At 36.5% G+C, this 12,331-nt stretch overlaps 2 protein-coding genes and 1 pseudogene across 2 annotated transcripts; 1 reads left to right on the plus strand and 2 right to left on the minus strand.

Annotated features, from left to right (window-relative positions):
- Nucleotides 1-4,920: 4,920 nt before the first annotated feature.
- Nucleotides 4,921-6,349, plus strand: LOC147569099 (bZIP transcription factor 53-like). Its single transcript, XM_086655548.1, has one exon. It carries the CDS (start codon nt 5,613-5,615, stop codon nt 6,060-6,062), a length of 450 nt encoding a protein of 149 aa, XP_086511674.1. The 5' UTR covers nt 4,921-5,612; the 3' UTR covers nt 6,063-6,349.
- A 315-nt stretch (nt 6,350-6,664) lies between these two features.
- On the minus strand, nt 6,665-7,685 carry LOC147569100 (calvin cycle protein CP12-2, chloroplastic-like). The gene has a single exon (XM_086655549.1). The coding sequence runs from the start codon at nt 7,262-7,264 to the stop codon at nt 6,881-6,883; it is 384 nt and encodes a 127-aa protein (XP_086511675.1). The 5' UTR covers nt 7,265-7,685; the 3' UTR covers nt 6,665-6,880.
- Nucleotides 7,686-8,361: 676 nt separating this feature from the next.
- On the minus strand, nt 8,362-9,789 carry LOC147569101 (pentatricopeptide repeat-containing protein At5g66520 pseudogene; annotated as a pseudogene).
- Nucleotides 9,790-12,331: the final 2,542 nt, after the last annotated feature.

Consider the following 12,331-nt stretch of genomic DNA (forward strand, 5'->3'; position numbering starts at 1 on the left):
ACATAGATGTAGATTTTTTATTTGAAAAAAAAATTAGATTAGAATATAAGTTTATGAAATTGTAAATGGAAAAATAAATGGCGGTGCCTCATTACATGGGAATCACTTGACCTATTATTTATAAAACTTACAAAACTTGTTTCTCCTCTGTTACGTCCAATTTCTCTATGTGAAGTGAAACATATGGTTTATTACTTGTTTATATATTATAGGGCGATTAGAAATAACAATACTTTAGTAAGGTGCTGTTTGTTTTTTGTTTTTGATCTGAATCTGAATTTCGCTGAATCTGAATTCGCTGAATTGGATTGGTTGAATCTGAAATGTTGAATTATTTTAGAAGTTAGTTTGTTTGTTTTTAAATCTGAATTATCAAATCTGAATTCTAATTTTGACATTTGTACCCCTGTTTTTATTTTTGACAAACAAACCTAAGCCCTAATTTCTCATACTCCCTAGTCCAATATAAAAACAAAAAGAAAACCTAAACTCTATCCTCTCTGTCTTCATCCTTCTACCGTCTATCTCCCTCCCTCTCTCCAACAGAATATCATCTATGGTTTGATAATTAGGGAAGTAAGTTTTTCAACATTTGATGATATGCTTGAGGAAATGAGATTTTGTACGGAGAAAACAATTAGGGATGAAGATTTTCTTCGTCACGTAAGAGGAGGTATGTTGAGTGAGATGATATTCCGATGGAGAAAAGGTGAAATCGAAGAACTTGAAGAAGAAGGAGAAGACAACAACTGAAATGATGAGATGAAAAAAGAACTTCTTCTGAACTTTCATGGTGGTCTTTGAATACTCAAGTCCGATTTCTGACCTTGTATTTGTATGTACGAAAATCCGGCGAGGGTTTGTTAGGGCGTCCAAGATCTAGGGTTTCAAATGCTATTTCAGTAAAGGGTGTATCTAAGATCTAGGTTTTTTTGTATTGAAAGATCTATGGTTTTTTGTATGGAAAGATCTAGGGTTTTTTGTATGGAAAGATCTAGGGTTTTGTTGAAACCTAACCAGATTTATCAAACATTAGGGTTTCTAATAATCCCCTATTTTCTTGTAAATCTATAGTTGAGTTTTTAGGGTTTATTGGTGGTGGTTGTGGTCTGACTTAGGTGGTGGCGGGGTGGTCTGACTTTGGTGGTGGTGGCGGTCTGACTTTTGGTGGTGGTGGCGGTGGTCTGACTTTTGGCGGTGGTGGCGGTGGTCTGACTTTTGGCGGTGGTGGCGGTGGTCTGACTTTTGGCGGTGGTGGCGGTGGTCTAACTTTGGTGACGGCGGTGGTCTGACTTTGGTGGTGGCGGCGGTGGTCTAACTTTGGTGGTGGTGGTGGTGGTGGTGGTGGTCTGACTTTGGTGGAGGTGGTCTGACTTTGGTGGAGGTGGTCTGACTTTGGTGGAGGTGGTCTGAATGGGGTGTTAAGAAATATTTGGATGAGAATTTTTGGAAATCAAAGTGGGTATAAGGGTCATTTGACCTATTTCAGCATTTGAGTCTCTTTTTCAGACTTGTTTTGAAGTCTGAAATATGTGGGCTCTTTTTCAGCCCATTCAGACCACAATCTAATTCAGCTACATTTTCAGATTTTATTAAATTAAAAAACAAACATCTGAAATCTGAAATCTAATTCAGCTACAGTTTCAATTCAGATTTCAGATCTGAAAAAAGTAAAAAACAAACAGCACCTAAGAAAACAAGTGGGCGTGTTTATACAAGTTTGTCTTTATACCATTACAATGATGTTTGTGATGACGAATTATTGATTGCTACAAGATTTGTTAAATATATGTTGTGCTAGTTAGGACTTAGGGCCTGTGGGTTTGATGTTAAGAAATAAGAGTAATGACTTTGAAGTCCTCGTAAAAATTGATAATTAATTAGTCCAACAAATTATTTTATAAAAATTAAGTACTGAGAAAAACAGGAAGGAATAAACCTGATAAATAATGTGTTTAATGACAAAAAAAAATCATGAGTTAAGTTTGATGTCCTTATCATTCAAATTTTATTCATTTCATGTAAATTATAAAATACTAGAAGAAAATTAAAAATTTCGATGCAACATGATAGTTTCCACCATTGAACATGATTTTTATTTGATATGTATCACTTTGGCCTCTTATAATATTATCCTCGGCGGTGTCTTGTCCACTAAATAAATATGAGCTGTTCAATCAGAATTTTTCCACATTAATTCCAATGTGCACCGAATTCTTTTCAAATTTCATAGGTACATCTTCATGAACCTAGGAAATAAAAACAGAAGTGCAGTAGTTAACCCAAATTTCCCCATTCATAATAGTACGTAATAAAAGAAGAAGGTTGAAAGTCATATTTCATTGAGCATAATGGTTTCAATCACTAACTTTTAATATATACTTACGAATTGGAGTTAAAGGAAGATACCTAAAAAAACCTAATATGCTGATGTTTGATATTGGAATGTCCGTATGTTCTATCCGTTCAGGAAAATATATCCAGTACATATATAGTGTTCAAATATTACCTAAAAAAATTTAAAAGGTAAAATGGTCTTTGGTTTTGTAAAGTTTAGGTGTAAGTTTATGATGGTATCATAATCTTTTTTTTGTTGAAGATGATGGTATGGTAATTGACTCCATTTTTTCCCTTTGTTGAAAGTGTTGAATTAGATATGATGATATTTACTTTCTATTTTTAGATTTTGTGGCTCATGTGCCCTATTTATCTAAGTAGTTGGTAAGTCTTGAATGCAAACAACTTGGGTAAAGGTGTCTGAACTGTTTCTACATTGTAGCATTCAATCGGATATGGTCTCTGTATATGGAGAATACTGGCGAGATATCCTGGAATCATCCTATGATTCCATCTTGCAGACACCCTTGTTTCTTTCAGAAATTTTGGGTGTGTGTTTAACCCATTTTAAGTGTTACAAGAAGTTAGATACGAGCTTCATCTTTATAGCTACCAGACGGACTCTCAAGATTAAATATGGTATCTTACTCAAGAAGAGCTGCCAGCCTTGCAAGCTACAGAACGAAGACTGCTCTACAAACAGAAGTTATACAATGCACCTCTTCAGTTATGATATTTTGATGTATTACGTTACTTACTGTATTTATGTTTTTCCTCTTAGTTTACTGTAAAAGACTCTTTTATGTTAATGTATTCCCTTCAACAAAAAAAAAAAAAAAAACTTGTGTAAAATATATATATGCATAAAATAAGTCCATACTTAGACATTTCTAGTATAAGATATTCCAAATAACTGTTGTCTCTTGAACTAGAAAATTCAGATTAAGACAAGATCAATAACATGTGATACTTTCAACAAAAACTAAATAAAAAAAATAAGATGGCATAAGTACGATAGCCGCCGAATTTAAGTCTTGAAAGAAACGAGTCTAAAATCCAGCTGAATAGTGCTCTAAAATCCAACTAAATTAATGACCTAAAGTCAATCTAATTACATTATTTACCTTTACCGAAATTCAGTAAACCAATAGTTTCACTTCCATTGGGAATTGAACTTAGGACCTCTAAAGTTTAGGAATACATGCATTACCAATTGAGCTATCAGTTGTGGACAATTTTTTTGTTTGTTTGAGAAGCCCCACCTTTTCGAGATTGGCTGAAAAAACATTCGAGAAGAAACTATAAGTAGATTTCGGGGAAGAAAGGAAGTCTAGGGTTTTCATGTGAAGGTTTCTAGGGTTTCGATCTAAAAGTTTCTAACCTCCACTCTTTAGGTAACGAACGAAAATCCCAACTTCTTCGCTATTCTTCCTTCTATCTGACTGCTACGTTTCTTCCTCTAAAAATTCAACCCCAACAAACTATGGTCGGTTTGAGGTTCTTTGAATTCAACCTGCTCAAAGATAAACCACAGTGTGTTTCTTTCTTACTTTTGGTAATGCGTGATCAATTAAACTAGTTATCAAGAACTTTTCTTGTTTTTTTTTTTGCCTTTTTGGTTTCATTACTAATTTCTTGAATTTGATTTGATAATGGGTGTTTAATGTATAGGTATGAACTTAAGGTCCTGCCGTCCTGGAATTAGCAAGGATTGAAAGAAATTTTCAAGATAAAAGTACAAATTCCATCTTTGAAGTGTTTAAATTTTCTTCTTTCGTGGTTTCTTCTTCCCTCGACTAGGGCTTTTCTTCAGTCTACTTGAGTTGTTCGCCTAGGTTCCCTCAAGCTAGAACTGGTGAAACTAGAGGAAATCAACTTTCAAACCTTCAACAACATAGTCAAAATAGGTAATTAAGATATATCTGACTATATAGATACAAAAACATACAATATTCTTCAAAAAATTATCTCTAGATAACAACAGATTTGAGTACATGCAAATAGTAAGAAAAAACAAAGGAGAGGGCAAATTGCTACTAGGGTTGGGGAAAAAGTCCGCAAACCCCGAAACCCGCCACGGGTACCCGTGTACGTTAGAGCACGCGGGTACCCGAAATCCGAAGGCGGGTTAGCCAGACCGACCCGATGAAATCAACGGGTCGGGTACGGGTTTTGAAGTGCTACACGACATCCCGCCCGATAATCTTTACCCAACATACCCCGCTTAATAATGTCATCTATTTATACGATAATACCTATACACATTATATGTATACTTGCTTATATGTATTTATGTATGCATGTATAACATATATATATATATATACATTTTTTAAGTATTTGAAGTGTATAATATATATATATATATATATATATATATATATATATATATATATACATATATTGTTGTCCAAGTGCGGAGTGCCCTTGACACAACATTGTTAAGAGAAACCTAATTAAATTTTAGTTTCGATACCATCGAAATAGAAATATTTTGGTCATTTCGACCGAGATATTTTGAAACTTTAGTGAAAACCCGATACTCGAGAAATCCGAAAAGTTTGACGGACTTGGAACAACCCGATGAATGACATGAACCCGACCGATCCAACCCGGACTGATTCCCAGCCCTAATTGCTACAGGTAGCCACGATTCTTTCGGATCTCACCTTCCCCTCCCAAGGTTTACTCAATCCAACAACCATCCAATTTTTAATACCAAAAAACCTAACTTAGCCAACTCATTTTCTCTCTATAAAAGCCACTTTTCCAAGTTAACAAAACTTTCTTTCCAGTCGTTTCTCCTTTATTTCGTAAATCCCGTTCCTTGTTTTCTTCCTATTTTAATCCCCCATTTGCTTCTAGGGTTCTTCACCTTTCTTGCTCTTTCAATCAAGACGACCTCGTCCAGCTAAGTTTCTTCTTCATTTTAGATTCATATCTGGTTTATATTTCCAAAGTTTTATTTGGGTTTTACATTTCAGATTCAAAGCTAGGTTTTTTTTTTTCTCTTTCAGTTATTATTCGTGATCGTGAATCAAACTACTTATTCTTGTAACGATCTTCAATGATTTTAGGTTTATTTGATTTGAAATCCTCTACCTGATCTTTATGAATTACTCAACTCTTTTACGCCGGATACGCCTTCTTCAATCATTCTCAGTTGTTTTACTCTACTGGTTTTACAATTTCTCTTGAACTGGTTCTTCTTTCTATTTGATTCCCATTTTTTGCAAATACCCACATTAGCTCATTCAAATTCATAATCTGGGTTAATGAGTAAAAGGACTATATCAATGGCTCAAACTATGAGTTCAGGATCAGAGGGAGGAGATCCACATATGGTTCTTGATGAAAGGAAAAAGAGAAGAATGTTATCGAATCGAGAATCGGCTAGACGATCCAGAATGAGGAAGCAACAGCACTTGGATGATCTGATTAACCAAGTAACTCAATTGCAAAAAGAAAACAATGAAATTGTGAAGAGTATCAATGATATTACAGAGATTCACATCAAGGTTGAATCAGAGAACAACATTTTGAGAGCTCAAATGACAGAATTGACTGATAGATTGCAATCTCTGAATTCTGTATTGAGAATTATAGAGGAGGTTAGTGGGTTTCAAGTGGATATCCCAGAAATTCCTGATCCTCTTCTTAAACCCTGGCAGTTTCCTTGCCCATCACAACTAATCATGGCATCTGCTGATATGTTTCAGTATTGAATTTGAATCATCTTTCAGCAGCTAAGTTGGGTGAGAAAAAGTTATGTTCTTGTTCTAGTTTTTATTTCCCTTAGTCTATTATGTATTAGTATTTTGAACCTGTTTAGTGTTTTAAGTTGAATCTTAGGGTTGGTAGTGGTCATGCTGTTCTTATCTATTTATGAGTATATGGTGTTTTACTAGTTGGGTATGAAAGTGGTGGTGTTTCTGTATTTGGATTTGCATATAATATATAGTTGGATGCTTATAAAATAGTTTCGTGATTCTAACGTTTTAAGTTCCATTCATTCTAAAATCTTGTTCATTTAAAGCTCTAAACACGGGTTATTCTTCTGTTTTGAATCACCAAAACAAATACTGATATACTACATCAAGGGAAATATTTATAAACATAAAACACATGTTTGAGTAGTCGTTTCGGGTACATCTTCCTTCGTTCCTAGTGAACTTGAACAAGGGAGTTGCTTGGTTGTGGGTGATGTTGCCGGAGCATACATATTTCTTGGGTTTTAAGTTTCAGATGGAAATCTCGGCCGAGTTCAATTAGGATATCTCAGAACTTGTAAGTTAGTTATGATTGATGAAACTAAACGCGAAACCAGTTTAAGAGTAACTAGTACTGTTTATATAGATGATGAATATGAATATCTTCTACTTAAATAAGTACTTAGTTTGCAGTTTCTTTCATTCAATTTAACATCTAAAAGAAGAACAAGATAAACATAAATATCAAGTTTAGAGAGATAAAGTACTGTGCAACCCCCCTCAGGCCCTCCTCACAAGGCATCATCCATAGCAGCAGCAACTGGAACTTTCAATTAATCGTCATATGTTCGGCACTCATCAGTCTCTGGGTTGTCCTTGCAGTAGGCTTCCAAAGGATCAGTTTGCTTCTGTTTGAGTCGTTCGTCACTCGCAGCAGCGCTAATTTCCTCCACCTCGTCCCATGCAGCGACACACTCACCGCTGACAGGGTCACCTGCACAGACCTCTTCAGCATTCTTGACACTGTCTGCTACTTGGTTGGATAAGCTATCTGGTGCAGCCATGGCTAGGATGCTCATTCGACTACCTTTGAACTGGTTCGCTGGCTTCCATGGGTTGTTCAAGAATGGAGGAGAATTGATGGTTTTGGTGGTTGATCCTGCCTTGGCTATCACTGTTGCAGCAGTGAAACTTACTCCTGCAAGTGTTGTTGCCATTGTTACTGAAAGAATGAGTGATATGTGTGTTGGTGAAGGCAGGGGTGGTGGTGGTAATGAAGAGAGGGGTTAGAGAGAGAAAGAGATAGAGTGATATATGGTAAACAAAGAAATTTTGATTGGGTTGCCTGTCATTTATGTTCATACATTTCTTATCAGATATTGCACCAATCATTTACAGACACGCAAGGCAAAGAAAGGAGGTGAACTAAATATCTTCTAAATTTTGTACTTCAATATTTTGCCCTTCACTATGTTTGCCCTAGTTTTGTGAAGGGGAGTTATCACTTATCAATGGGAGGGGAGTTTCTTTGTTTTTTTGGGTTTTGGGATTCATACAGCAAGAAAGAGCTATTTGGAGAGCTGAATTTTTGTTATTTAGAGATATTTTTAAATCTGGTCCAAAATACTTAACAATTACGAAAAGGGCCTTATTATCAACCAGATAGAACAATAACACCCCAAATCCGACAAGTCAATTAGACAATAACTTCCTATTCCTACAAGTCGTAGTTCATCTCTAATGATTATCTCCGATCACCATCTTCAATCACTATTTCTGATCACTATCTCCGATCACCATCTCCGGTCATCTTTTCTGGCGGCTCTCCCTATCCTTCCACCTCCCCTCCCACTCTTTATAAGGAATTTTGTTGAATAAAGTATGACAAGGTAACCATTATAATAGGGAGTTCCTTGAGAGGACAACTAGACTCAAAAAGTTCTGGTGGTTCCTACATTTCATGATTGTTGTTGTCTTATTAATCTCCTATTTAACAAACTCATTCTGAATACTATCGCAGTAGAACTAGATTCAACGATCATTCGTATATTGAGAATTCATTACATCACTGAGCCACTAGTGTATATTGAGGATTCAGCTTTTTTGTAGTTTTCAGTTACAAAGGCCCACTTTCTCCATACTGTCACAGGAACGAAATGACACTCATTGCACTTTCTCCATAGTTAAGACTTAAGAAATTGGAGCTCCGACTGATAAACTCGTCAACAAATTTAATGAGCTCAGCAATTCATGGAGTAATCTTCCAAAAGTCCATCAATGACCAAACTAATGAGGTAACTTCGTGCAATGATTCTCACTCGCCATCTAATAAAAACGAAGCCATTTCATTCAACTGTTCATAGATCTCTAAACTCTGAGGATGAGAATGATCACCTGCAGTAAACTCATGGATAGAACCATGCAACTCAATAGAACTACACCCAGGTATTTTTCTCACTCCTATTGCTTTCATGGTTTTTCTAAGCTTTCCAACATCTTTCCACCTTTTACGAATTGCATAAATGTTCGATAAAAGAACATAATTACCATCATTTAGTGGCTCTAGTTCAATTAGTTTCTTCCCTACTTGTTCTCCCAGTTCAAAATCCCCATGAATTCTACAAGCACCAAGTAGAGCTCTCCATATATTACCATCAGCATCCATCGGCATTCTCTCTATGACATCTTTTGCATCATTCAACAGACCTGCACGACCAAGAAGATCGACTAAACACCCATAATGCTCGATAGCTGGTTCCAACTTATAATCCTCCACCATACTGTGAAAAACTCGTAACCCACCATCAACAAGACCTGAATGACTACACGCAGATAAAACCGAAATGAAAGTAATCTCATTCGGTTTTGTTCTCGTACCCAACATCTCCGAGAATAGCTCAAGAACTTCTTCTCCACGCGAGTGAATTGCTAATCCTCCTAATAAGGCGTTCCATAAAAACACCTTTTTGATCGAGGACTCTCGAAATATTTGAAGAGCAAGATCAATTCTACCACATTTGCTATACATATCTACTAGAGCAGTAGATAAATAAGCATCAATTTCAATTCTATTTTTGTCGATATATGTATGAATCCAACGTCCTTGATCAAGAGCTCCTAAGCTAGAACAAGCAGAGAGTAAAGTTGTCATTGTTACCTTATCCATCTTAACCTTTGCGACTTGCATTTCTTTGAAAAGAGTTAGAGCTTCCTTGTTACAACCAGCATTTACATATCCACTAATCATCGCACTCCAAGAGATTGTGTTTCGTTCCGGCATTTCTTCAAACAAACGAGACGCCTCACATAATAAACCAGCATTGGCATAACCCACAAGCATTATAGTCCAAGAAACAATATCTCTTTGAGGCATTTCATCAAACAGAACCTTTGCATTATCTAGTTGTCCTGATTTCACATACCCATCAAGCAAACAATTCCAAGATACAATATCTGGGTTATCAATTTTATTGAATACTGATTTTACCACAGAACCCACTTCTCCAATCTTCACATAGAAATCCATTAAAGAGTTCCAAGAATGAGTACCAAATTGGGTTGGGTATTTAACCATCTGGGCATGAGCTTGTTTCCCCTCAAAAACAGCAAACAATTTAGAACAAGCAGAAAATACGAAAGTAAAAGTAAATTCATCAGGATCAACAGAATCTTCACATAACATTCGATAGTAAATAACAAATGCTTCTCTATAATACCCTCGATTCAAATAGGCTCTGATCATGGTATTAAATATAAAAGAATTAAGAGGAAAATCAATATTGTCAAAGAGATTTTGAGCATAAATGATAGTTTCTGGTTCATTAGAGGAGGCCAAGGACAAGAGGAGTCGACCGAAAGCGTGTTTTTCGCGAATAAGAGAGGTTTTGATGAGAAGGGAGTGAATTTGAATGAATTCGTCAACATGACGAGAGATTTGAAGGAGATAAATTGAGGGATGTGGTTTATTGGGTGGATATTTTCTTTGAGGGGTTACTATGACTGTGGTTTTAATGGGTTTTGTGAAGGGAGGAAGAGAAGATGCAGCAGAGAGGTTCATCTCCTGATAAGTGTCAACTGTCAAGACTTGGAAATATGGTAGTTAAGTTGGTTGGCTCTTGAACTTTTCTTTATTTAGGGGAAGTTTTTAAGAGGGCCTCTTGTAAGTGTTAAAACGCGGCAATTTTCCTTGCCAATTTTGCCTTGAGGGGTGTCTTTAACACTAATATAGGGCGCTTCTAAAAACTTCCCTTATCTCCAGGGGACTGGTGTAAACAGTTACACGTTACATAATTATTTATTAGTATGGTTTGATATGCAAAACCATCCCCGCCATGGGCAAACCCAATTACTTTGGTTAATTTTCTTCCTTTTATAAAGTGTATTGGTGAATTCGATTTTTGGAGATGTTCCTGCAAGCATGGAGCACTAAGAGTCTAGGATTAGTGGGTTATATTCCAAATGAGAAACCTATTGAAATCATAGCACCATTGTTCATGTAGACAGATTTTACCACTTATTTTTTGTTCATGTACTAGGTATAGCCCGTGCCTTCGGCACGGTGCCTTCGGCACGGTGCCTTCTATTTTCAAAGTGAAATATATTTTTCTTATTGGTCTCAAAACTTTGAAAATAAATACTGTATTACGAATAACATTATTTTCATAAATGCGACCAAAAGAAAATACGTCAAAATGGAATATGTTACACGGTAGAAATTTCTCGCAACATCCACAATAAGAGAACATAATGGAAAAACTTATAAAACATATGGTGTAATTGATAGGATTTAAATTATTTCGGAGGTAGAGAGATGGAATAGATGTGTACGTTCAATGAGATTGTATTCCTAACTCATGCGATCTTATTTTAGACACTTTATAAAATTAAGATTACAAAGAAATCGAATAGACTTTTGAACATGTCGTTCATAAGGTATAAGAAAACAAACAACACGTTACACGGATAACACATAAAACATACCCAAGTCATGTTTTACCATTTTCTTCGTCTCTTCAAGACCTCAAAACTCAAACACCAAATGTCTTCAAGCAGGGAATATAATTCGCTTCGCCTGCTCATCTGTATACCACACATCATTGAACATAACCTTTCGGGAAAATCAACCTAAAGATAAAAAGTACAGAAAAAAAGAGAAGGGCAAAGGCTACACTTGCTTCGGGTCATAAACGATATACTCATTATACTCTAGAAGATTGTCTTTGTGCTCATAGGTGACAAGTCTGTTATACACCCCCCAAAATCACCCTTCCATGTGAAGCACTGTTAATGTACATGATCTCTGGGGTACTAACCTATGTGGTTTCATCGCCCAAAGTAGCAACAACCAGAATGAGGTATATTCTGAGTCTATCAACTCCCGTGAACCCATACCTAGCAGTCTCGGCTGAAGTGTCATGGCATACTATTACCATCCCAAACTACTTTTTCAAGGCCCACATTTGTCATATAAATGATGGATAACACTTTTGGTGGAGAGAGTTTAGTTTGTTGTACCACATACCAAGGGAGAGGGTGGAAACAAATTGCTTGAACCCTTGTTCAAATCCCTCTCCACCACACATCCCTCTCCACTTCACCTCTCTCTCTCTCGCCAACTCACCATTACTTTCTCCCATGAAGGTCTCCAACTTCCAACCGGCGAGCTACAAATTTTTTTTTTCTCTCTCTCTCTAAAAACTCCGGCGAAGGGGGTTTCCCTTCAGCGGAGTCGGTCTGTTCTTGAACAGATCGATCTGGTCTTTTCAAGAACAGACCTTGAAGGTCTGCTCGTGAACAAACCTTCAAAGTTCTGTTCGTGAACAAACCGGCTCCGGCGAAGGGAAACCCCCTTCGCCGAGGTTTTTAGAGAGAGAGAGAGATGAGAGAAAAAAAAATATTTTTTTTTGACGGAGAAGGTAATGGTGAGTTGGAGAGAGAGAGAAGTGAGTTGGAGAGAGAGAGAGGTGAGTTGGAGAGTGAGAGAGAGGTGAGTTGGAAAGAGAGATGAGGTGGAGAGAGATGTGTGTGGAGAGGGAAATGAGGTGGAATTAAGGTTTTATTTTTTATTTTATTTTCAAAAAATATTTAAAGGAAGGATAGTTAGGACATTTACATCAAAAAATGAGACCATATTTGAATTTACAGGAAATAGGAGGTCATAAAGAAAGTTGGTCACAAAGTAGGGGGGCAAATAGAAATTAACTCTAAATATAACAATGCCTTACATTTAGGGTATCTTCAGTTCTATACTTTACACATTTCCCACCTCCCCCTATGCATGAGAA

Source organism: Eschscholzia californica, unplaced genomic scaffold (genome assembly GCF_041429995.1).
Source record: "Eschscholzia californica isolate CP2 unplaced genomic scaffold, dmEscCali1.0.p SCAF_1, whole genome shotgun sequence".
NCBI lineage: Eukaryota > Viridiplantae > Streptophyta > Magnoliopsida > Ranunculales > Papaveraceae > Eschscholzia > Eschscholzia californica.

Bases quoted from the DNA above. Each gene is read 5' to 3' on its own strand.
- LOC147569099 (XM_086655548.1), top strand. From the start codon at position 5,613: ATGAGTAAAAGGACTATATCAATGGCTCAAACTATGAGTTCAGGATCA.
- LOC147569100 (XM_086655549.1), bottom strand. From the start codon at position 7,264: ATGGCAACAACACTTGCAGGAGTAAGTTTCACTGCTGCAACAGTGATA.